This window comes from Carcharodon carcharias, chromosome 10 (genome assembly GCF_017639515.1).
Source record: "Carcharodon carcharias isolate sCarCar2 chromosome 10, sCarCar2.pri, whole genome shotgun sequence".
Classification (NCBI taxonomy): domain Eukaryota; kingdom Metazoa; phylum Chordata; class Chondrichthyes; order Lamniformes; family Lamnidae; genus Carcharodon; species Carcharodon carcharias.
In genome coordinates, this window is record NC_054476.1 from 163,891,210 (window position 1) to 163,916,676 (window position 25,467).

The 25,467-nt window shown below is 44.8% G+C and overlaps 1 protein-coding gene across 1 annotated transcript in view; it reads left to right on the forward strand.

Annotated features, from left to right (window-relative positions):
- The window catches only part of sez6b (seizure related 6 homolog b), a 488,962-nt gene that overhangs the window by 355,097 nt on the left and 108,398 nt on the right, over positions 1-25,467 (forward strand). Inside the window, exons 8-9 of the mRNA XM_041196728.1 lie at positions 2,579-2,773; positions 7,827-7,965. Coding sequence (XP_041052662.1) covers positions 2,579-2,773; positions 7,827-7,965 — 334 coding nt within the window. The remainder of the gene's footprint in view (positions 1-2,578; positions 2,774-7,826; positions 7,966-25,467) is intronic.

The window sequence follows — 25,467 nt, forward strand, 5'->3', positions numbered from 1 at the left end:
GCCTCCACCCTTAAGTAGATCTGGCATGGATGTCTGAATTAGAATCCTTCATATAGAGGGCTCGCTCATAAACCTGCTACAATAAATTCAAAAGCTTCCATTAGTACACACTTCCTGTCTTCAAAACCTCACTACCTGCTGTCACATTCCTGTCACACCTTTTGTGTCGACGTTTTCCCATTACAAGTACCTATGTCGTCAGCTCTCAGGGTCCTAAATTCTGTAATATCCATCTCTGTACTTCTCTCTCCTCTTTAAAATGCACCCTAATGTCGTCGGTCCTAACCTGTCCTTATGTGGCTTGGTGCCAAATTTTGTTTGCTGACACTCAGACACCACGGGACAATTTGCTTGGTTCAAGGTGCTATTTAAATACAAGTTGTTGTTAAAATTGCCACTGAAAGCTTGTCGCCCTGTAGTTAAAACAGTTCCACCGCTTTAGGTGTTCTCGCACCTCAGTTTCATACCTCCAAGCTCTTCAGCCTACACTTCAGGGAAACACTTGTTAAATTGAGGGAGTGAGCAGTTCCTAGGCCTTGGATCTTTCACACTTCTGTCAGGCTAACATGTCAGCTTCTGGATCTGAAACATGCTTCCCTGAAGGAGAGACTGGTGTCACCAACCTACTCTGTCCACAAGTACAACTTAAACGCTGCTCTGAAGAAGAGTCATACGGACTCAATGTTAACTCTGCTTCTCTCTCCACAGATGCTGCCAGACCTGCTGAGTTTTTCCAGCATTTTCTGTCGCTGTTTCAGATTTCCAACATCTGCAGTACTCTGCTTTTAACTTAAACGCTGCTTGTTTACTTTCCAAATATCCTAAGTTTCTTAAAATGTATATCATAAAATAGAATCAAATGCTACACAAAAATGTCAAGCTTTATGAGTGTAAATGAGAACTGAATTATATCTGTTTGGCCTGGACCAACTATCTCCTGTTCTCTAACTCAGCTTCACATGAAGACTGCACTTAGGGTGGAATTTTCCGTGCCCACTGGCATTGGGCGTGTTTGGCAGCAGGAGCGGACAATATGGCAAGAAGGCCAAAAATCGGTTTCACAACGACGTGAAACCAGTTTGCAATCGTCCACACTACCCGTCAATGGTGGGCTGCATTTCCCGACATCAGACCTCATTGTAATACGTCTGCATTTCGTGAAAAGCCCAGCTCACCGGGATCACCCCCTCCACGCTGGATCACATGAGCACCCAATCACGCCAACGCGTTGCGCAACTGTACATTAGGGACATGCACCTGGCGAGCTGCACTTCGCTCGGGACTTTGAGGTTTATTTGCCCACCTTGCTTCGGGCAGCACTCACAGTCATCAGCGCCAGGCTTCGCAGACGGCACCACATCACTTATAGGGGGGCTCTGGGGCCAGTCTCTGGCTACCAGACCAGCCATAAGGTGGGGTTGGCTTCTCTACAGCTGCAGGTCTAGGACTTAATTGGGCAAGGACGTGAAGTGGCCTCAGGCAAGGGAAGAGGCAGCAGGGCGAGGGCTTTACTAGGGAAGGGAGTATCCCAGGGTGTGTTTGGGGAACAAGTTGATCTGTACGAGCGGCGATGGTGAGGGCTGAGGAGGCAGTCTCCAGAGGAGATGGAGATGTGAGGGTGTGTGTCTGAGAGAGTGAGTGGTGATGCCCCTTGAGCTGGCAGTGAGTGAGATGTCAGTGAATGTGTGATAGGCTTGGGTGTGTGAGTTCAGAGTGATGAGATGGTTTCCTTACCCCGACAGCATGGATAACATCATTCATCCTGTATCTGCATTGGATGGCCAACCTCCTCTGTGCAGCATTGGCATTGGCCACCACTGCCATTGCCTACCAAGCCGGAGTGGTAATGCTGCTGCCCCTCCTGTACTCAGAGCGAGGGTAGAGGACCTCACGGCAAGCCTCCACAGCGTCCAAAAGGCACTTGGGGGACACGTCACACGGGGGGTGGGGGTCTGAAGTCATCTTGTCTTCTGGGGCCATATCTTCTTAGCAGCATTTCCGGGCTGGAAGCCCTGAGAGGTGCGCATGCGGCTGCACTTTAAATGTGGTGCCCAGCTTGATGAAGCAGCGAGGCAATGGCAAATCAGAGCCTGCCCACCATCAAAACAGCATGTTTCCCGGGAACGTGTGATCAGTGATGTGGGATTGGGATGATTCGATGTGAAAAGCCACCATTGCGGCCGGAGGATAAAATGTTCTTTCTCCCGCCCGCTACTGCACTTAGTGCAAATCTGAGACAACTCCACCCTTAGATTTTACTCTCCATGTGCAATGCCTTGGGAGACTGATGAAAGGGCATTTCATAGACTCTACAGTTAATGAAGTGCTTTTGAACTGTAGTCACTGTTGTAATTTAGGTGCAGTAATATATGAACAATCGGTCTTTGCTGTGCATTTTCTATAGATGCCGCACTTACTTTGTGTAATACATTCCCCATCACATTTTGGAAGTTCCCTCATGTTTTAAACATCTTGCCACGAGCAATGCCATGGAAGGTCTGCTGGTGTTTGCATATAATTCTTCATAATTTCAAAGCTTTTTTTTTTGTTTTGAGCGTATGTTTCCTTTCTGTTTCAGCCTTTGAACAGGGTCATTGCTATGAGCCATTCATCAAGTATGGAAATTTCACAACGGGTGATGCATCATATCAAGTGGGAACTGTGGCTGAGTTTTCGTGTGATCCAGGGTACACGCTGGAACAAGGGTCAGTGATCATCGAGTGTGTGGACGTCCGGGACCCCCAGTGGAATGAGACTGAGCCAGCCTGCAGAGGTAAGATCACACCCGTTTTATCCAGTGTGGGGACCAGGAGTTTTCCACGAGCTAACAGCAAGAAAAGCAACAAGAGCAAGCTGGGACTTTAGTATGTTTGAAGGATATGGGAATTTTAACAGAGCCTTAACGCTGCACAGCTTAACTATCTTTATCACCTCTTCAAACCTGGTGGGCAAACTCATTAGGAGCTGAAAATGTGCCACCCACCCTATTAGTGAAAGTCAGCAAGGGTGGGGTGGGGTGGGAGGGTGGGGTGGGGGTGGGGGGGCGCAGGCGAAGAGCCCAGGCGGCCTTCGCATTTCTCAGGAAACCTCATCCACGGGCGGGTTGAGGTTTTGCGGAGGTTTTAAAACGTTATTTAATAAAATTCAAAGACACGTCCCGGCTCACGTGACACTGCCTTTAAAATTTTTTTTTTTTTAACCTTTATTAAAATTTTTCAACATCAAACTAATCTCCCCGAGGCAGCTCTCAGGGAGGTTTCTGGATCTTTCACGCGCAGGCCCTGACTCAGCCTACTACCCTCCCCCCCACCCACTTCCGGGTGCGTGACCTGCTGGGCGGGACTTAATTGGCCCGCCCACGTAAAATGGCGGCACGCAGCTGCCCTCACCCACTCCCGCCCAACCCCCAGGCGGGGAGAAAATTCCCCCCCTAAGCTTTGGACTGAGTAAACCTCTGTAGGAGGAGAGATTATATAATAAGATGTGAAAGGAGGTTGTCCAACACTTTTACCCAGTTAACGCTGATGCTGAGAACAGGAGCAGAGCCAGTGGCTCATGCCTGTCAGTCTAGAAACAACCGCTCTACTCAGAACTCAGTCATGGCAGGAGACTCCCAGGGGGACAGTGGAAATGCTTTCGAGGTGTCCTCAATTAAAGCAATTTTTTTTACTCATTCACGGGATGTGGGTGCCACTGGCTAGGCCAACATTTATCCCGGATTGCCCTTGAGAAGGTGATGGTGAGCTGCCTTTTGCAGTCCCTGTAGTGTAGGTACACCCATTGTGCTGTTAGAGAGGGAGGTCCAGGGTTTTGACCCAGCGACAGTGAGGGAACGATGATATATTTCCAAGTCAGGGTGGTGTGTGGCTTGGAGGGGAACTTGGAGGCGGTGGTGCTCCCATGCATCTGCTGCCCTTGTCCTTCTAGATGGTAGTGGTCATGAGTTTAGAAGGTGCTGTCCAAGCAGCCTTGGTGAATTCCTGCAGTGCATCTTGTAGATGGCACACGCTGCTGCCATGGTGCATTGGCAGTGGAGGGAATGAATGTTTGTGGATGGGATGGGCTGCTTTGGCCTGGATGGTGTCGAGCTTCTTGAGTGTTGTTGGAGCTGCACTCATCCAGGCAAGTGGGGAACATTCCATCACCCTCCTGACTTGTGCCTTATAGATGGTGGACAGGCTTTGGGGAGTCAGGAGGTGACTCCTACTCACTGCAGGACTCCTAATCTCTGACCTGCTCTTGTAGCCACAGTATTTATATGGCTAGTCCAGTTCAGTTTCTGGTAAATGGTAACCCCCAGGTTGTTGATAGTTGGGGATTCAGAGATGGTAATGCCATCGAATGTCAAGGGGTGATGGTTAGATTCTCTCTTGTTGAAGATGGCCATTGCCTGGCAGAGTCTGCAGGTCACACATTGGACTTATCAGCCATCCCAGAACCCATTGAACCAGAGTGGAAGGAAGCCATCCTCGATCCCAAGGGACTGCCTAAGAAGCAAAGAATCCAACCACCACACCGGTGACCAACCACCCTCCCGCTCCCCAAAAAATCTGGCCACTCAAAAACAGGCTGACCTACAGCATTCAGCTCGACAGATGCAAAAGGGAGAGGGCTATAATTTGTAGCTATGCATTGGACACTAGCACCAGTAATGAACAGGAAGGAACTAGAGCACTGGGATGGGCTCTATCTGACCTGGGTCAGGACCAGGATCCTAACAGAAAGGATAAATAGGGCACTCGGAAAGACTTTAAACTAGCAAATGGCAGAGAGGGCTCAGGTAGGAAAGGTAGCATAAATAAATAATCTAAAACAAATGAAAATGAAGAGAGTAGAATAATAGTCATAAATTGTGCATTAGGCACTACAGGTAAAGGCAAGGCTAAAAGGTGTAAAATAATTACCCAAAGAAAGAAATATACGAGATATAAAAGCTAGACAGATTAAGGCATACGACCCAAGCAAGTGTCTATACAAATGCAAGGAGTGTATGGAACAAAGTGAATGAATTGTGGGTGCAAATTCAATTTGAAGGTTTTGATGTTCTCACCTCTGTAAATTCTCCTGCTTCCTCTTCTACTGCTGATTTTAACACTTCCAGGGGATGGAAGGAACTCTGTTCAGTAGATGATTGCAGTAAGTGTATGTCAACATTTTCAGAAGCCAAAAAGATCTCTTCAAGAATTTTTAAGTGGTAAACTATTTACATACCCCTTCCTATTATCCACTGATAATCAACCTTTCTCCCTAAAGCTTGCAAAGATATTGTTTTCCTTATCAAAACACATAGACACACCACATCGCACCCTGTAGTTCACAAAGACATTCTTTCCCCTCTCCCGACTTAATACACTTTGCCCAAAGAAACTCCTCCTCACAATTTACTCCTTCACATAGCTCCTGACACCCAACTCCTGCTGCTCTGATTGAGGATGCAGCTCTGCTACAAGCAGTGAGACAGGAATTGCCAACCCTACCTAATTGCCCTAGAGTTTCCCAGAAGATTTGAAGATTGATCTTCCAAACTCTGTTGCAAGAAACCCAAGAGGAAAAGCACCTCTGTCAGACTGGCAATCAATAGCTGGACTAGCGGGGACCCAGGGTGAAATGCTATTCTGGCACATAGGCACACTCACAGTAAAACCATATGAGGGTTAGAGCAGTTTCTATAGCACAGAGGATTGTGGGTATTGTGGCTGCCATTATTGATTAACTTGCCAATCAACCAATACTGGAATAAGGGTGTGGGGGTTGGAAATTGTCTGATGAAACCTCCCGGAATACAGTCCTAGCAGATTTGGCAATAATAAGTGAGTGGGAAATCCTGATCTTGCAAAGCTGTGAAATCAATAATGCGCAAGTGTCGATGAAGTTTGTTATATAGTACTAGAGGACGATAGGCTACACTTGGGACTAATGGGATGTCACCTTTTGTCATCATCTTTGTTTCCTACAAGAGTTCTATCCTAGGCATCGAATAGAAGCCTGCAGCGGAGTAATAGCATTAAAACTAGGCTGAGTGGTCCATGAGGTGACCACAGAACAGCACAGGAAGTTTAAACCCCTGTTGATTTTTACTTATAAATGCAGACACTGTCTGTAAATGCTGAATGCACAGGCAAAATGTGAATGGTTGGTTGTTTGGCATAGATGGATGCTGGCTCCTTCTGGAATATGTAAGACACAAGGAGTATATATTAGTTCAGGGGAAGAGCAGTTAGAAAGTGGCTTGCATATAGCAACAGAATGTGTTTTAAGGCGACAGTTGCATAGAGCAGGGTGTGCGTGTTGTGTGGTTGAGCAGAGAGCACGTAGAAGACTAACATTGAGCTGGCGGAGTTACTGTGGGAAGACCTGGAGAACGAAATTCCCATTTTATGCTCAACATTTCCAGGGATCCTTGTCCACCTGGGATGGGAGCTAACCAAAGGCAAGAGTGTATGGCATCTCCCTGTGATATATGATTTCCCATAATCTCTAATCTCAGATGTACCACTGAGGGGAAAAGCAAATAGGTGCTAAGCACTTCCTGACAGGGAGTTACATGGGAAACACAAGGGACAAGAAAGCCAATTATGAACACAAAACAACAATAGTCCTGTTGCTTAACAGGTATTTAATATGTGTTCTGTCCCTTGGACCCATGCTTGCAGTGGAATACGTTGCAAACTTTGTTGCCAAATGATATTTGAATTGAAACAATGGCTTATTGAAATTCTGGTCGGAAAGGGAATCAGGTCAAAATAAATGATTAATGAACTTCAGACTTGCGCTTCATGCTAAACCAATTACTTGAAATAAGAAACTACTAATATACTAATTCCTTTGAGTTCCCTAGGTCACATTTTTGCCAGTAGAGAGAGAGAAAGAGTGTTTGTGTGTGTGTGGCACTGGGTAGATTATTCTTGGTATTTTGCCTCCACTGCTTTGAAGCCAGTCACCAGATGTGGCAGCTCCTCTCCCTCCATCCAGCGAATTTCCTTGTGATTTTCATTTCCTCTCTGCCTGATCACCTCAGAGGCTCTCCCCGTGCTAACTTCCCTGAGACCTGAGAAGCCAGGGAAGTGGAACCTGAACCCGGAAACCAGCATTCAGTTGGCATCCTCTTGGAAGTAGCTTCTAGTTTTATCCCTTGCCATCCAATAGACCCCCCTCAGCCCACAATATCCACACGAGGAAGATGGACTGGGCAAAGTGGCCAAAGTGTTTGTTGCCCTTTGACTCGTTACTTAGAGATGGTCAAGAGTGCCAAAGCCAAGACCCCACTCGCCCGCCACTTAGGAAATAGGGACATTTTATCTCCATTAAGTGCATTCCACCTCCAAGAGCTCACATTGGAAATTCATGCTGAGCTTGTGCATTGGCACCCGACTCTTCTATGTGAGCAGCACCTTTCCTGGCCTTGAGTTAAATGATCTTTCTTACCATTCCAATGACTGCCATATTTAGCACACGCTGTCATTGTAAAAGGTGATGCCTTTTGTACACAAATGGTTGTAGTAACATTTCAAGCTATGTGGTTAGCAATGCATTTTGACTGTCACTTCTACATCTGATTACAGACAGGAGAAAACAGTTCAAGAAGGATAAAAACACAGGAAAATATAAAAATGATGGTTAAGAGTTTACAAGGTTCCATCCAGAAAACCACTTCAAGAAATGACAGTGAGGAGATACGAGTAATTTTGGCAATAGCAGCAAATAGTTAAAGAGCTGCATGATGATGTTAAACCATTAAGAAAGTGTCTATAACAGCTCAGTAGGTTGTCTGCAGTTAATTTTACAGCTGCTTAAAGAGACTGACTTTTTTTTTATATAAATCACAGCTGTCTGCAGTGGGGAGATTACAGACTCTGCCGGAGTTGTGCTGTCTCCGAATTGGCCTGAAGCCTACGACAAGGGTCAGGACTGCATTTGGGGGATACACGTGGAGGAAGACAAACGGGTCATGCTAGAACTCCAAATGTAAGTGCAAAATAAAGAAAGGTGCACTCACAGCACCATAACTAAAAATGTTCACTTGTGAATTGGAAATTTAGCTTCATCAGTCCATGGGGCCTGTAAAAATTGAACACTTTTAACTTTTAACTATTTAGAAGCTTTTAACTATTAAGATTTGTGTGCATCTTGAATATAGACATGACCATTAACCTGTGATATGCTGTGAGCTTCAAGATTTTCCAGCCATTTTCTATCTGCCTTCTCAGTTTCAACAACAACTTGCATATAGAAACAATGCCTTTAACATAGTAAGATGCCCCAAAGCACTTAACAGGAACAGTCAAACAGAATTTGACACTGAGCCACTAAGGACATAATAGTATGGCTGACTGAAAGTTTTGTCAAAGAGGAGGGTTTTAAGTAGCACCTTAGACGAGGCTGGAGAGGCAAACTCTGGCTTAGTCCAGAGGTGCAGAAGCATGGTGTAGTCAGGAAGCCTGGGTTCAGCTGCTTCTCCCCACTTCTGGTCCATCGCCAAGGCTGCTTTCTTGTAGCACTACTTGCTTTTGCCTCATCATTCCATGTTATAGAATCATAGAACGGTTGCAGCACAAGAGGTCATTCAGCCCATCGAGTCTGTGCCAGCTCTCTGCAAGGATAGTTTAGCTGGTTCCATTCCCCAGCTTTTTCATCTCAACCCTGCAAATCATTTCTCTTCACATGCTTATCAATCTCCCTTTTGAAAGCCATGATTAAATCTGCCTCCACCGCTCTCTCAGGCGGCGCATTCCAGGTCCTAAACGCTCATTGTGTAAAGGGTTTTTCCTCATCACGCCTTTGGTACTTGTGTCAACCACTTTACATCCGTCTCCTCTGGTCCTCAGCCCTTTTGCTAACGAGAATCTACTACTTCAGTCTACTCTGCCTAGACTCCTCATGATTTTGATCACTTCTATCCAATCGCCTCTTATCTCCACCCTAAGGAGAATGATTGGAACTTCTCCAATTTCTCCATGTAATTGAAGTCCTTCATCCCTGGAACCATTTTCACAAATCTTTTCAGCACCTGCTGTAAGCCTTCACAACTGTTACATAAGATATAACAGCAGGAGTAAACATCAAAACCCTAAACCTCACAATTGACTTTCTCTAGCATTCTCCTCTCTGGCCTTCCTGCTTTTACCATTTATAAACTACAAATCACCAAGCCTGCTGTATACCGCACTGCTTCAACTCTCCTCACCTCATCAAGTTCCACTGCCTTCCTGTGTTACAGCCAACTGACTTTTAAGATACTTCTTCTTACCTTCAAGACCCCCCCATGGCCAAAACACACTCCACCCCCGTAGTGTCCTCTGCCCCATATCCCAACAAGCACCTGTACCTCTTATTCCATGTTCCCCTCATCCACCATCCTTATCCCTGCCCTCTGGAACAGCTTCTGTACCGTGCAACCACGCCCCTCCCCCCACACCCTGACATTCTCATTAAGACTCTTCCATCTGGCCAACCTTTCCTTGATTGTCCATTTTAAATGTCTTGGGCGCTATCAAAATGTGAGTTGTTCCTGTTAACACCAGTATGGAGTGGTTTAAGCAAAGCTTCACACTTCAGCATTGAATTTCATACATGTGTTCTCCACTTGGTGGAAGTCTCACAGATAGTACGTCCCACAGCTTTAGATACCTTACCTGCTTTCAGCAGCCAGTAACACTCATTGGATATTTGCAGCATATTCTCCAGCTGACTGCCCTATGATCGGTGTCTCCATATCTGCCAGCTTTGGTTGGGAAACAGAGCTAACTTACCGGCTAAGTCTCTGCAGTCAGTTCAGATTATATCTGATCAATGCCATAATTCAAAAAACTGGAATGAAACCAGATCTTTTCTGTGTGACACAAATAAGGTTATTGATCCTCACTAAATTTAAACAACAATTGGCTGTCTCCACCTTACTTCCTCCACGATGATTTTTATCCGGCCCTCTTTAACAAGTTATTAATACACCAACTATATCCCGGGTACTTTCCATATCTCACGAGTCAAATCACTATCTCAGTCCCCAGTCTGAGTTTCTCTGTGTGAAGCTCACCTTATAAAGACCCCTTTGAAATGATTGGTTTTGCACACTTTGCTTTGTTGCTGAATTGTTATTCTAACCTCTATATAAGAAAATATATTGAGATTTTAGGCCTCGTGGGTCTGGTTTATGTGAAGAATATCTTGTCTGATGGGACAAGACGCTGTCCTTTCTGAATGTGAGTGAAAGCTGAATGACAGACATGCAAAACCTGGCTGTAGTTTGATCCTGGGTTTGCAACATGACCCCCCCCCCCGCCCCACCCCCCAAAGACACTGCACTTGTTTCAATATATACAGCAGATTTCACCTGTGACCCGAGTGTGCCCCTGGGTCATCACTCACTCTGAACCATGCTCCATGTATCAACCTGGCAACCAAGTCTGTCACCTGTGCTCATCTAATCCATCATCGCAATCAACTCCACTTTGTTAAGAATGTTGCAAACCTTTTCTTGCCCACAACTTTTTCCATTCAACTTTTTTTTCCCTCTCCCTTGCTTTTCTCTTCTTGAAAGTGATGACAGGGTTACTGCTCCTGTGGACAGCACCCCACTCAGCATCACCTCACTCAAATAAACCTTCCGGTGTAAACCAAGACAAATAGTTTCGGGGAAAGCAAGTCCAGTGAGAATAACGTTAAAGAGTCTGAAAAAAATTTCAAAGACTTGAAATCAATACCGACTTAAAATTCGAAAAACATTAAAAACCCAAGAATCGTGAGACAATCGGAACTTTTGTGAACAAAACTGCTGGATTCAAACAAACAAAAGTCATAGAGTAGAGAAGTTGCAAAGAAACCTTAGAGAATTCAAAAGAATGAGAAGAAGTTTAAAATAAATATTTTTTTGAATAAACTGAAAGCAATGGCAAGCCGGCATTTTCAGAAGTTGAACCATTGAACCAAAAGTTGAACCCATTGAACCTAAAGTTGAACCAAAAACCAAAAGTTGAATCATTGAACCAAAAGTTGAACCAAAAACCAAAAGTTGAACCATTGAACCAAAAGTTGAACCATTGAACCAAAAGTTGAACCAAAAACCAAAAGTTGAACCATTGAACCAAAAGTTGAATCATTGAACCAAAAGTTGAACCAAAAACCAAAAGTTGAACCATTGAACCAAAAGTTGAACCAAAAACCAAAAGTTGAATCATTGAACCAAAAGTTGGAAATTGCTGTTCAGGTTTTATTATTTGAGAGTGATCTGTTAAAATGTTTTTTTTAAAGTATATAAGTCTACCACTGTTCATTTGTTCATTTAAATTTTATTTCAATCTTGGTAGAAACCAGTAGTTTCTTTTTTAAATAGAAGAAATAAGAAATCCTGCCTATTTACTAAATGGATTAAGCCACAGGATTCCATGGCTTAAAACAGATTGGGCCGTAACTTCTGAGGGAGTGGCAATTGAGTGGGATTGCCACTCTGCTCGAATGTTCTGACCTGAAAATCCAGCCGATTCTATCTCGCCCGACCCTCTGACACAGGCCTGGTGAGATCCGGGCAGTGCAGAGTGTCCCTGTGGCCTGGTGTTGAGGGCTGTAGAGTCGAGGGTAAGTAAGCAACACCCCCTTTCTTACAGCACTAGCTGCTGTAAACCAGGTACGTTCAAAGGTCCAGCCAGGTGTAGATGTCTTTGACAAAGTAAGTTGATATGCGAAGTGGGTAGGATTTGTGCGGGGGTGGAGGGGGTCAGATTGGGATGGGCGGGCTTTTTGGGGGGGGAAGGGGTTGGTGTGTCACATCAGGTTGGTCCTTGGGATAGGGGGAATCAGGTTGAGCCATGGGGTGGGAGGGGTCAGGTTGGGCTAGGCTGGGCCTTTGGTTTGATTTTGGTGGGGGGGGCAGGGCAGGAGGTCAGGTTGAGCCTTTGGGCCTTGGAGTGGGGAAGTGGTTGGGACCATTCCAGTTAGGTCTTGTTTGGGGTGGGGGGTGGGGGGTGGGGGTGCGTGGGGAAGGAGGCGGGGGTTGGGCTGGGCCTTGGAGGGATGGGTTAGGTTGGGCCTGCGGGGTGTAGTCGGGGTTGGGGGAAGTCCAATGTGGGGGAGGAGTGGGCAAGTCCTGTTGGGGGGGCGGGCTGGCTGGAGGGGTCCCATAGAGGTGAGGGAGTTCCGTGGATGAGGAGTCCTATGGATAGAGACTGGAGGAGTCCCGTGGGGTGAGTGGGTGTCCAACGGCTAGGGTGGGAAGTACCATGGAAGGGGAGGGAATAGTCAAGGGATGTGGGGAGTCCCCTGAGGATTCGGGGGTGTGACGGGAGTCCTGTGGGGGCATCGGTGTGGGCCTATACAATAGCTATTCAGAAGCTAGAAGTGATTTAAATACTTCTAACTTTTTCTAGGTAACAATTGACATAAGACAGTCGGAACCTTCCAGAGTTTGCGATTTAAACTGCAACTGTCAGTTGGTTCTCAGTGCAGGGCAATTGCTGGTGGGAAGTTTGCAATTGCTGTGCAGTCCTTATCTGGGAACGTACCGGGGTGGGGGGTGTAGGGGTTCCCCAGTGCATCTTTGGTACCCCCACCCCCTCCCCACACACACACACACACACACACACCCCCCCCCCCCAACCCACCCCCACCCCCGACACAAATACAACACCCTGGAGCTTAGAAGTTACGGCCCAACTCTACCTTGTACATTAAATGGCAGGTACAACTAAGAGAGTTCTCGCGGATTGGCTCAACAGTCCAGTCAGATTTTGGCGATCACAATTAATCCAATTAATCACATAGCCCTTCAAACTCCCAGAGCTCATCTGAACCCCAGCCCACAGCCAGACACAACCCGAATTCCACGGGGTATGATCTTCACCAAAAATGACACACCTCCACAGAACCTGGTCGGCACAGTCTGGATGACGTAGATGCACCAATGTTATCTACATGTAACAGAAACGGCTGAAGCAAATTGTTAATTTCGGGATCTGGACTCTGTCTTCTTCAGTGTTGCCTGTTCTGCGCCACTGGACTTATCAACTGATACTACTCAGCTTGGACTGATCTGTGCCTTTTATATCTTTAAATCAGGTGCAGCTTGCCAGAAGTTTTGGTTTCCAAACCTCAATTTGTTCTTTGTTTCCTTAGAAACTGGGAAGGCCTGTTTCCTTTCAATGTTTACCTGTTCTGTTTCCCTTTTAAGTTTCATTTCTGCTTTAGTTAGGGCCTGCCTCAAAAAAAAGTACAAATTAAATTTAAAGACACAGATCCCTCCACAGTATGAAAATGACTGAGACACAAAAGTGAGCCCTGGTTCCACTCAAGTCTATGTAGCAAGAGCTACAGGGCCCTTTGCTGCAAGAGTGAAAAGAAAGTGAACTATTTCAGGAATTTCCATAATCTCACTGCACCAGCCCCAAATTATCTTCGGCCACACATCTTAACCTGTGCCCACTGCAAACCTGACCCTGGATTGCAGTTCACACTCTAAACCTTTCTCCACTCTTTGTGGCTCTTTCCCAAAACCATTGATGATCATAAAATGTGGTCGGGGCTTCAGGACTGGCTGAGCTGAGATGCCCCCTGACCCATTGGCCGGTGGATGGGATCACTGCTGTCGCTTTGTGCTCTCCCTTTTTATTCCTTGCTACGTTTGACATCTCCTTTCGCTTTGTAAAGGTAGATGAGACATTCTTCTGCATAAAGGGTCCTGGACACACACACAAGTTATTGTTACTTTCAGGAGAACTCTGCTACGCTTACAGGGCATAATTGAAATGAAATGAAACTTCCACATTTTGACAAAATTTAGACTGTTGATTTTCCAGCTGGTGTGAGTTTAACACCAGTAGTAACCCAAACCAGGTTATCACAGGCTTCAAAACCATTCCACACGGGAAATCGAGGTTTTTGAAGCCATGTGAAGATAAGTAAAAAAAAGCTGGGACCTGATACTTATCCAGTGGGACGATGTAATTGAAAAATAAATGTGCAACGCAATTATATGGCTGTATGGAGGGGACTTTTCACTTAACTGACCCACCAGGAAGCAGTTGGGCCAGTAGAGCATAACGAACTCGGAAATGTGGGCTCCCCTGCCTGATAGGTTTGGTTTCCACTTGGGTGGAGAGCAGTCCAGAGGAGGCCACAGGTAGGTCCACACCACTGGGGGAGGGGGAGGTCAGTGCTGTATGGATGTGGTGGTGGGGAGGGAGTGGTTGATCCTGGGCGTGGGGGAGAGGACTATTCCAGGAGAGTGCTGACCCCAGTAAGGTGCTGGGAGCTGATCCCTGGGACCCAAATGAAGGCAGTGGTGGGTTCAATCCCAGTTTCCTGAAAGGGCTTGGGTCCAATGCTGAGGTATCTAATAGTGGTTTTCCTGTCCCAGCATGCCTGTTGTGGCACTGGGGGCAGGTGGTGCTCTGGTCCCAGGGTACTGAGGAAGTGAGACTGGGAGGCCTGAGAGGGAAGTTAATGAATTCAATGGGGGTTGGAGGCCTAGGGAGGGGTAAGGGGTCCGAGGCCTTGGTGGTTGAAATGGTAGGGCTCGTTTGTGAGGTGGGGGGTGGGGGCGGTAGATTGGAATACTTGGTTGGGGGGCTGGGAGGTCAGTGAGTGGCTGAAAACCTGAGAAGAGGGTTGGAGGGCAAAAGGGGGCAGTCAGAGGCCTTGGTGAGTTGGATATCAGATGCTTCATTGGGTAGATTGGAAGGGTAAAGACAGGGGTATCTGATGTTGGCCAGGCAGGCACACCAGATCCATCAGGTAGGCAGAAAGCCACATATCTCCTAATCAAACAGTTCTCCGCCTCAGTTCAGCTAACTGGCTTAGCCACAGTTGGTGAATATTACTGAGGCACGCAGCCTCATTAAAATGTTTGAAGTGCTGACCCTGCTTCCTTAGAGCAGGTTAGTCATGCACTTCTTTTATCCAAACTCTGTTAAAACCTGAAGTTGGGCAGATTTGGTTTGGGAGTCGGGCATTTGATTCCAACCCACCACCAACCCAACCCAAAGTCGTTCATTCTTTGAGGGTCCAATATTAACCCATTCAAAACCGATTCACTCGCATGGTGAAAATCGTCCCTATAGTGTCAGACAGCTGCAATGAGGTTTGAAAACATCATGAAAGGTGAAAAGTGCAACAGCACAGGGCTTCGATGGGATAAAACTTTATTGAGGTATCATCTGATTTGATTCTTTCAACATTTGTAGAACCTCTGCATGTTCCACACACACAGCCTCTCCAGTCTCCAAAACTTTCTGCAATGTTATTTCCTTGCATTAAATTATGAGATCTTATTGAATTTTAGAGCAAACCGAAGAACCTGCGTTCATTTTCAAAAAATGTTGTGCAAAACTATAGTGTGCTTGCTCATCTAATTGATGAGTCAGTAAATTGTAGGTTTGTGTATACTGCTGTATACCTGTTCTCCTATCCTACCTTGGAAAAGGTATAATTATGCTCCTGCTAAAATTCTCCAGATGATTCTCATGACCTTCAGACAAAAACATTTTAGTTACGTCTTTGCTACCACCAGAGGTTACCCCCAGGAGTTGCACCTATATGCAGCATGGTGGCTGAGTGGGTAGAGGGATCTGCAATGTTTTCATTTCCCCTAGAACCGGGAACCCAGATGGAGGTGAAATCTTGGGAATCCAGATAAGGGCAGGGTCATGGGGAAAAGCTGGGGCTTAAATTGGACAAAGAACTGGAACAGGCATGACAGGCTGAATGGCCACCTTCTATGCCGCAAGGTGCTATAATCCTAACCCTTTCTATTGATGCTCAGCACCCTCTGTGGTTCATTCTGGTGACAGGAAGGTGATGAAGGTGTTTTCCCTGCTAAACGACACATCAGTGACCTGAGAGGTGCATTGTCAGTGACCTGATACTGCTGAAAAACTGGTAAATTGAAATGAGCCTGAGACACAAAATTCCAGGTGAACATGTATGATCTGCATGTTGACCAGCCGCTCTCTGTGTCACGCTGGCAAAGCAGAGCCTGTGAAGACCTTTGACCTGAGACATTTCTAGGTCAGTATGACTATCGTTGTACAAACAGGTGTGTGGCTAAGAGCAGGGTGGGCAGTGCACGTCTGCTGTAGATCTCCTGCTGTTTCTTCATCTCCCTCCTCTTCCAAAAACATAAGTAGATGCACCTCAAGCGATTTCTGCATTCCAATCTTTTGCCGGAAACAGAAACCTTGTTGAAATGTTTAAAAATCCGGTCGATCAGCAATCCAGAAAAAATATCCAAAGGAAAATGACACTCAGAAAAATCCAGCCGGAAGGCAATCCAAGTTAACAAGCCTCATCTTTACTGCCCATTTCATGTGAGCGGAATCAGCACACAGCACCTTCCATGTGTTAGAAACAAGGAATCCGTGCAACCTCATTCAATACAATTGCCATCCATTTTAATATTTGTACGAAGGCTGGCTGTAAGGCTAACCTCTGCCCAGTTCAAGCAGGAGACCGGTGATACAGACCTCTGCCCAATTTCCTAGCTCTCATTTTGACCGTTCCACAAGCAATTCCGCTGCTCTGAAAATGTATCGTTATTAAACACAGGTCAGGTCTGTGCTCGCTTGGAGTTGACTATGCAAAAGCTTCCATCCTGTGGCAAGGTTACCAGCAATAGGACCTACAGTTTTATCTGACAGTTTAAATTAATGGGGTGAATTTGTATTATACAGCTATTATTAGCAATGCTGGGTCATTGAAAGATGTGAGATCAATTTACTGATAGCTAGCAGCACGGGAAGAGAGGTGTGTGATTGCAGACCTTTGCTTAAATGATAGGGGCAATCTCCTACAAGGTTAACGTGTTAAGTGGTAAAGCAGGTCCAGTTTCTCTCAGCTCAATTTGATGTGGCACTCTTTCAGTCGTTTAAACCCAGAAATGTTTAATTCCATAGAGTCCAATGGATGCAACGTTCCCTCGTGCCCTCTCTATCAGCCAGTTCCTGCTGAGACCCGTGCTGAGATTCTGTTCGGCGTCTCGACGTTTTAAAACTTCTACAAGTGCTCCCCTGAAGGCACCGCGACTCTATCCAGTGATTGTTTGAGATGTACAGGGCAGGGAGGGCTGAGCTAGTTTCACTGATCACAGTGTAGGCAGCTGCAGCGAGGACGCTGCAATTTATTGTACCAACCCTGAGTGCGGGTGGGGGAAAACCAGACAAGGTTCATGCTCCCAACTGTTGTCCGGTGGCCATTACTGAAAGTATGGATGTCAGGTAAGGACAGGGCCAAGCTCAATTCTAAGGCCCAGAGGATTGAATACCATACTGACATTAACTGTTAAGGCTAATACACGAAGGGTCCTCCTCCTCCTCCTCCTCGTCCTCCTCCTCCTCCTCCTCCTCCTAAGAGGGCATTGGCAACCATGGACTTCCATTGGATTGGTCTGTGACTACGAACATACGAATTAGGAGCAGGAATAGGCCACTCAGCCCCTCGAGCCTGCTCCGCCATTCAATTACATCATGGCTGATCTGATTGTATCCTCAACCCCACATTCCTGCCTATCCCCAATAACCTTTCACCACCACCCCCCCCCCCTTGTTAATCAAGAAGAATCTATCTAGTTTTGCCTTAAAAATATTCAAAGACTCTGTTTCCACTGCCTTTTGAAGAAGAGTTTCAAAGACTCAGGACTCTCTGAGAGAAAAAAAGTTTCCTCATCTCTGTCTTAAATGAGTAACCTGTTGTTTTTAAACAGTGACCCCCTAGTTCTAAATTCTCCCACAAGAGGAAACATCCTCTCCATATCCACCTTGTCAAGACCCCTCAGGATCTTAAAGGTTTCAATCAAGTTGCCTATTATTCCTACAAACTCCAGTGGATACAAGGCTAACCTGTCCAACCTTTCGTCATAAGACAACTCACCCCATTCCTGGTATTAGTCTGGTAAACCTTCTCTGAACTGCTTCTAACAAATTTACATGATTATGCTTGGCAAAATCCAGCAATGGTTTGCCGTTGCCTTCTGCTCTATGGCTGGCTAGGAAACTCTCCTCTTACCGCTTGCCAGGTGTACTGGAAGGATTTACAAGCTGATGGTCAACCTGTTTGGCCACATTACAAACGCACCTTCTGTGGCCATAAAGTCCTGAAGTTGGGCTTGAACATGGACCTTCTGGCCCAGAGGCAGGGATGCTACCAATGCACCACAAGACCTCCAAATACATGAAGGGTTACATCGGCAAAATACCTCTGAAACTGCAAGGAGATGACAGCTTTGGGAGGAGACACAAAATGAAACCTTTGAAAGGTTGGCTTTGTCAAGCCTGGTTCAATCCTTAGCCCACTAAGTCCCAACCGACTGAGAACGTTTCAAGTAAATTTTGGCCAATTAGAAACCATTTTATTTTTACATGGTTCTTACCTCAAGAATGTCAGATGGGTCTGAGGGGGTCAAGAAATGGCTAAATGAGGGGTTTAAATTTTAATGGGCCCAGAATATCACGTCTAATGTAGAAATAGATTTGAAGTGAAGTTAAAATAATAATAATAGAGGAAATAGAAAATGAGGGAAAGGATTTACATTTGTTTTCTTAATTCTTTATCCCAGAAGTACAGGAGAAATGTAGTTAATAATGTTCCTTCCGATGTATGAACTGCTTTATCACTGTCATTCATTAAAACTGCTTAGCAAGCTAAAAGCCATGGGTATCCAAAGGTTGCCTAGGGAGTGGATAAAGGTTACACAAGACAACACTGCTGAAGAGGGGGAGGTGCTTGACTGCAAAAGGTATTGAATGGAGTCTTGCAATGCTTATGTAAATTGCCTGGATTCTGGAATCAAATTTTTGAATGATACCGAGAGGAAAACAGATAAAAATTTTCAGAAGAGTTTAGATCACTTCTGCAGATTGGCGGCTAACATGTAATGCCACATCAGATGATGGAGGTCATTTTCTGACCAAGTGCTGGTGGTGTAGATCCTTGCCCACCCAGATTGTGTATGAGGACCAATAGTGAGCACCCGACTGGCAATTTATTGCAATGTGATGCCAGAAGGCAAAGATACCCCACCATTTGTAAATAATCAAAAAAAAATTACCCGGGGTGTGCAGCATAAGAGGTGATCTTGTTCAAACATACAAAATTCTTACAGGGTTCGACAGCGTAGACACAGTAAGGATGGGGGATCTAGCATCAGGGGACACAGTCTCAGAATAAGGCACAGGCTATCTAGGACTGAGGTGAGGAGGAATTTCTTCACTCAGAGGGTGGCGAATGTTGCTAATGCCCCAGAGGGCTGCAGAGGCCCAGCCACCAAGTATGTTCAAGACTGAGATCAATAGTTTTAATATATTAATCTATCAAGGAATATGGGGAGAGTGAGAAAAGTGGTGCCGAAGTAGAAGATCACCCTTGATCTCATTGAATGGCGGAACGGGCTCGAAGGGCTGAATGGCCTACTCCTGCTCCTATTTCTTATGTCCTTATAACTACAAATAACAGGAAATAGAATTAGACAATTCTTCTCAGTGTATTGTTGGCATTGTCTATAGATTTGACAATATTACAACGTAACAGGGCAATTAAAAAGCTTATAAAATCTTGATATCCATAGCCAGTTCTTATACAGAGTGCTCCGATTGCAGTTATGCAGGGCCTGTAAAATTATACAGTTCAGATCACTGAGCTACAACGTGACGGCGCAACCACTGAAGAAGATGCAGAGAAACATCTTCCAAGGGGAAGATGTGTGTGGTAAGGTTCATAAAATTTAGTCTTTACAGCGTAGAAAGAAGATAATTAAAGTGGAATTCGTTGAAACATGTAGCAAAACAAATGGCTCAGGTGAGTTAAATCCTCAATTTTACTTGAAAATAAACTGGATAGTTGGATCAGAGGAAGTAACTAAACCTGTGAAGAGTAAATTTAAATCAGGACATCAAAAGGAACTTCTTCACACAAATGGTAATTATGTGTCTGGGATAATCTCCTAGGCAGGACAGGAATGAATGGGAGGATAAAAATATACGAGGGAGAATACTTCAATGGTTCAAATAGCCATTTCTTGGCTTTGATTTTTGTTATGCAATGGAATGAAATGTCTATTTTAAGAAGGGATGATGCAGAGTACCCAGGCTTTGATGTTCTGTATGTGGTGAAGGAATATGAAAACAAATACAAAGCCATTAAAATACATTGAATTAAATACTGCTTGGAAATATACGGCAGGTCGATCAATATCTATGGAAAGAACAGATTGTTTTGTGGCTGAAATTTGTCCAGAACTGAAAAATATAAGAGAGAGACCAAGTATATTCATAGGATCTGAAAAATGAGACCAAGGGGGAAATCGGAGCCAAACACAGAGAGGATGCATCAGTGGAATGACTGCTCATTGAGGTAACAAATAACAGAAAGTAATAGTGAAGAAATCAAGGGCCTCTAGATAGGTGGACAGTGTCTGGCCAAAGGGAAACGTGAGAAAATAACTTAGGAAATACACAAAATTGGGATCGCAAGTGAGGGGACCACTTAGCCACACATGACTGTATCACCGCCACTTTAACACCCTCTCTTATTCCCATTCTGACTGTTGTATCTTTGGTCCCTTACAGTTCTACTGAAGCCTCAAGAACAATACTTTTGCTTTCTCGAAGGCACCCTGCAGTCCTCTGGTCTGACTATTGACTGAAGTAACATCAGCTGTATCTCCATTTCCTTTACAACAGGAAGAGGTGGAGCTGTTAATGTCCTGGGTGGGTGGGAGGGGTCAGGCGAAGAGAAAATAGGTTGATATTTTGAATGGGGGAGGACCTTTATCAAAGTACTGAGCTCATAAGGGTTGGGGGCTCTGCGTATCTTGTTGCTATGTGTAGGACCATGCTTTCAGCATCTAATATCAGTAAAATGATTCTTTTTAGAATCATTTCTGCACCCGCAGTGAGGAGCTCAAGGCATAGCTTGTCAAACTCCTCAGGAAAAGGCATGTTCAAAATGCCTCTGACTTTCCTGAAGATTCCATCTTGCCATTCTTTCTCACTTGAGGAGTTGGCATCTCATTTAACTTTTTCTGGCAGACTTGGGGATAGAACCAAGGCACACGCCTACCTCCTCCTCTGCCCAATGAAACACTGAAAGAAGATGCAATCCTCCTGTGCACAAATTGGCTGCCATATTTCCTACATGACAACAATGACTATGCTTCAAGAGCGCTTCACTGACCATAGAGAATGTTGTGACATCCAGAGGTCATGAAAGGCACTACAGAAATGCAAATCCTCCTCCCCTTCCTTCTCATCCCTCTCCTCCTCCTCCTCTTCCTTCTTCCAGTTGACCTGTTGTGGCACTTTTTGGAGCTGGTGGTCCCACTCTACATTGCCAACATCTTTTATTTAAATGTCAAAGTTGATCACCAAACTTTCTATATTCTCGTTCCATTTTTTCTCCCTTTGTCAGATTCCTTAGCCTCGTCGGCCTTAACCATTCACACATCCTTGGTTTCTTTAATGCCTTTCTTTTCTTCAATGATTCTTCCTATCACCTGACTGACATAATTAGTTACATCATCCACCAATCGTTTAACTGATACTTCCTTACCATGCTTGTTTTCTTTTCAGATTTTTTTTCCTCCTCACCCTCTTTTTATTTTTCGATCCTACTGAGAAGCATATCCTTCCTTGAAGAATTATGAAATTGAACGGTTGACTATTCTCTCCACAGACACAGACTGGCCTGCTGTGTGTTTCTAGCCTGCCCTCTTTTTATTTGCAGTATTTTGCTTTTCATTAATCTTTCTTGGGTTGTGAATACACTTTATATCAGAAGGAGATAGGCTGTGTCGTGAGGTGAATAGATTTTTGCCAGATAATTGGACTGCAGATAATTGAGTTCCCACCCTTTTCAGATTCATTTCAACAACGTAATGCATCAGTTGAAAATTGTGAACAGTGCATGACCAAATACCCTGAATTTAACTACCGGTTGATTGTGGACCCTGACTTTAACCAGCCATTGATCGGTGACCCTGACTGTAACCAGTGGTTTGACCAGGGACCTTGATGCTTTAAGAGTTCAGAACAAAAAGAAATGAAACTATTATTTCTGTCTGGGCAGTGGAAGGGTTGATAATTAGATTGTATTGGCAGTACAAGATTTCTGAAAATAGCCCGCTCACCGCACTGACGTTTTATAACACCGTTTCCACTTGTGCCAAAAGTTTCTGCAAGTGCCACATTTCCAGCATGCAGCCAGCTGGACTATTATAAATAGGCTTACCAAATCCAGTTTAAAGTATTCCTGGAGATTTGGTGATGTGACATTTGATCACATTTCATTTGGTCACCTGACACCACTTGTGTGATAGGTAACCCGATGACATTTGATCATGTTACAATCCCTGTGGAGACTGATAACTTTACAAAGGGATTTGAATTCCCAGTGACCAACTCGAAAGATCACATGACAAGATTTCAAATTTTAAGACTTTTTCTGTAACAAACAAACTAAAATCAACATCGACTAAACATTACTTAGTAGGCAACTAATGCACTAAATTACAGAAAAGATATAATTCCTTAACTTCCTAACATGACTGCAAACCTCCCACCGTGTGTATATATTACACTGTAATCGTTACAGGAACCAGTCCGAATTCACTCCCAGCTTCCTTGCTTCTCCTCGATTCACTGAGTCGTAATGTACAGTGTTTGCAAGAAGTAATTTCCCTCAGTCTACTCTGAATCCACAAATTCACTTCAAGCATCCCAGCCTTGCCAGGACAAATCTTTCAGTGTCCTTAAATCCATACCAGTCCCATCTCTCTGACTGGAGAACGAGCTCTCACCAGCATTCTGCCTAATGTCTAACAGAGAACACCCTTTCTCCTTACTGTTTTCCACAGCTGCTATTTCCCTGTTTCTCTCTCTTTCTCTGGGACTCTCTCTATCTCTTTGTCCAGGGTCTCTGCGTTGGTAAGTTTAAGAATCTGTAAAGTCTGCCCATGGCAAAGCCAACTGCTCCTTTCATAGGCACTTGGGTTTCATTAGGACTAGACCTGGGCCCTGGCCCCCATGGTAACCAGGTCACATAGGCTGTCCTCAGTTTGTGTTTCTTTCTCACTCCCTCTCTAGTTGCTGTTTCTCTCTCTTCCCCCCACCACAGCATGATTGCTTCTCTCTCTCCCTCTCCCCAGCTTGTATTTTTCAATTCTCCCTCTCTGCCCAGTTTGTCTTTCTCTTGCATGAACTGCACAAAAAAGGACCACGTCACCAGAGATGTCAGGGGCAATGCTCTGGAGAGCAATCTCTGGTATTTGATTCTAGTGGACTCCCATCAAAATGCAGGAGAGTTGGGAACCCTAATTGCAGAGCAACCAATTCATGTCATGAATTCATTTTTTTTAAGATCCAGAGCTCTTGATTTCATAATTGGCCAAGAACACTTAAGGCTTATGTGTTCGGCTGCACTTAGTACCCGATGTGAATCTCCTTCAGATTCTTGTGGGTTAAAAGAAGACTCAAGCACAGGTGTCAAGTCAGTGATGTGTAAACTGCCTGGTGCATCAATTTAATATATGCAGTGTAAACCCTGCAAGACTGTATTCAGTTTGAGCTATTCTGATTGACTGCAGTCTCTGGAGTTGCAATATAAGTACAATTATTAGCCTCCCTGCTGGAGTTCCCAACAAGATAACTGCAATGTGTACTGAGGGGGTGTGGGGGAGGGAGGAAAATAATTGTTTAATTTGGAGTTTGTGTGAGCCTTGAGACTTAAGTCTTACTCAAGTTATCTTTCTTAAGTGTAACCATATGGTAGAGACAGTTTGGCAATTACACTGAAGTTAGCCAGCATTTTATAATCTGAGATGGACATTAACTTTTTATAATTAAGGAAATATACATCAGTGTATTTCCTCACTTTACAGCTAAGTATAGACTTGGCAATGCATTAAGAAAATTGTCTGTTTGAGTATAGCCAGTTATGCAAAGTAGTCAAAATGAATGTTTTATTTAATTATCATATCATGTGACAACTATAGATCAGTGACCTACAAAGTCTAAACTGATAGATTATTCATGCAACCAATTTGTTCAGCTTTTTAATTAGGTCCTACTCATTTACATATTTACGAGGGGATGGAAAGTGTGTTGCAAAGCACGTGCATAATAAATAGCATTCTGGATGGGCTTCTGAAAGAAACCATCAACTTAATTAATATACCATTGTTTTTAGAAGCAAACATCTCAACAATTATATGAAGTGAACAGGCAATTTGTGGCGTGTGTTTTTAATCAAATTCTTTCCAGCTGCCTGTAAATTACATCGCGCACACGATCCTGTTGCTTCAGTTTTGATGGGATCTGAACTAAAACGACAACTCTGCCGCATAACACAAGGCCCCACCTGAGAAGAGCCCACAGCGTTGCATTCGCCCACCAAAGCCACTAAGCCATAACTAATTGTTCAGTCAAAAAGAAAAGCTCCTGAAGGTTAACGCCATGGCAGCAGGCTGCTGTAACAGTAAAACCCGATAGCACTCAGGAGAGCCAACCACCATCTCTGAGCCAATGTGTTATCCCCTCTCCTCGTGCAATGGCACCTCCCTTCTCCAGTATTGGGGCAGCCCACCAATGGACAGTAGAAGTAGCTGAGTAACCAGGAATTTGGTCTTACATGTAGAATAGTGTAATAACCCAAGGCACAGGAATGCAGGAGGTGCAACATTAACAATAAAAAGAAATATGGAATATAAACAGAACATGCTGTAAACTCTCATTTGGTTTGGAGAGAGAAGGGGTGTTAATAGGGAGGATCTTTAACCATAAAATACTGGCGAGCTTGGGGGCAATTCGAGTCTTAAAAATCAGATTCTAGCTTTAACTGAGGCCAAAAGGGAGACCAACCTACTCCAAGGAAATGGGTTCCGACTTAAATATGATAACAAGGCTGCAAGCAATCGGCTTTATAACTTTAACTCTGGTTGGTTCGGTTTCCCAAATGTTGGGGAACTTGGCAGTGAGAACTTAGAGGATCCAAGAGGCGATTGCCTTTACACTAAGAGTACCTCTTGAATCCAGCATGCCTACCTGAGGAATTCACCACAACCAGGGCTCTGACCTGACCCCCAACCCCACCCAAGGCCCTCAAATTCTCCCAGGTCTCTGATTTATTCCAGGCTTGCACAGTGCTATACTTCAAATAGTGTCAGCAGACAGACAGTAGTGCACTCAAGTATCAGCCTGGCTTTATGTGATATCTGTCCTAGACATTCAAGTATGAAGGTCTGGCACATACAGGGTTAATGTGGGACTGAGTACAGTGCTACACAGTAATGTAAGAGGGCACATGGCTCAGACCTAGGGCCAGTGTGGTATTGAACAGAGAAGTGTTAATGGCCCATAACTTCCACACTCCCCAGCATCGGATTTGGGGGCACCCTAAAGATGAGCTGGGGAATCTCTCTGGGAAGTTCCCAGGTAAGGGTTTGCATGGCAATTGCCCAGAAGTTCACACTTCCAATGGACAATTGCGCTGCACTGG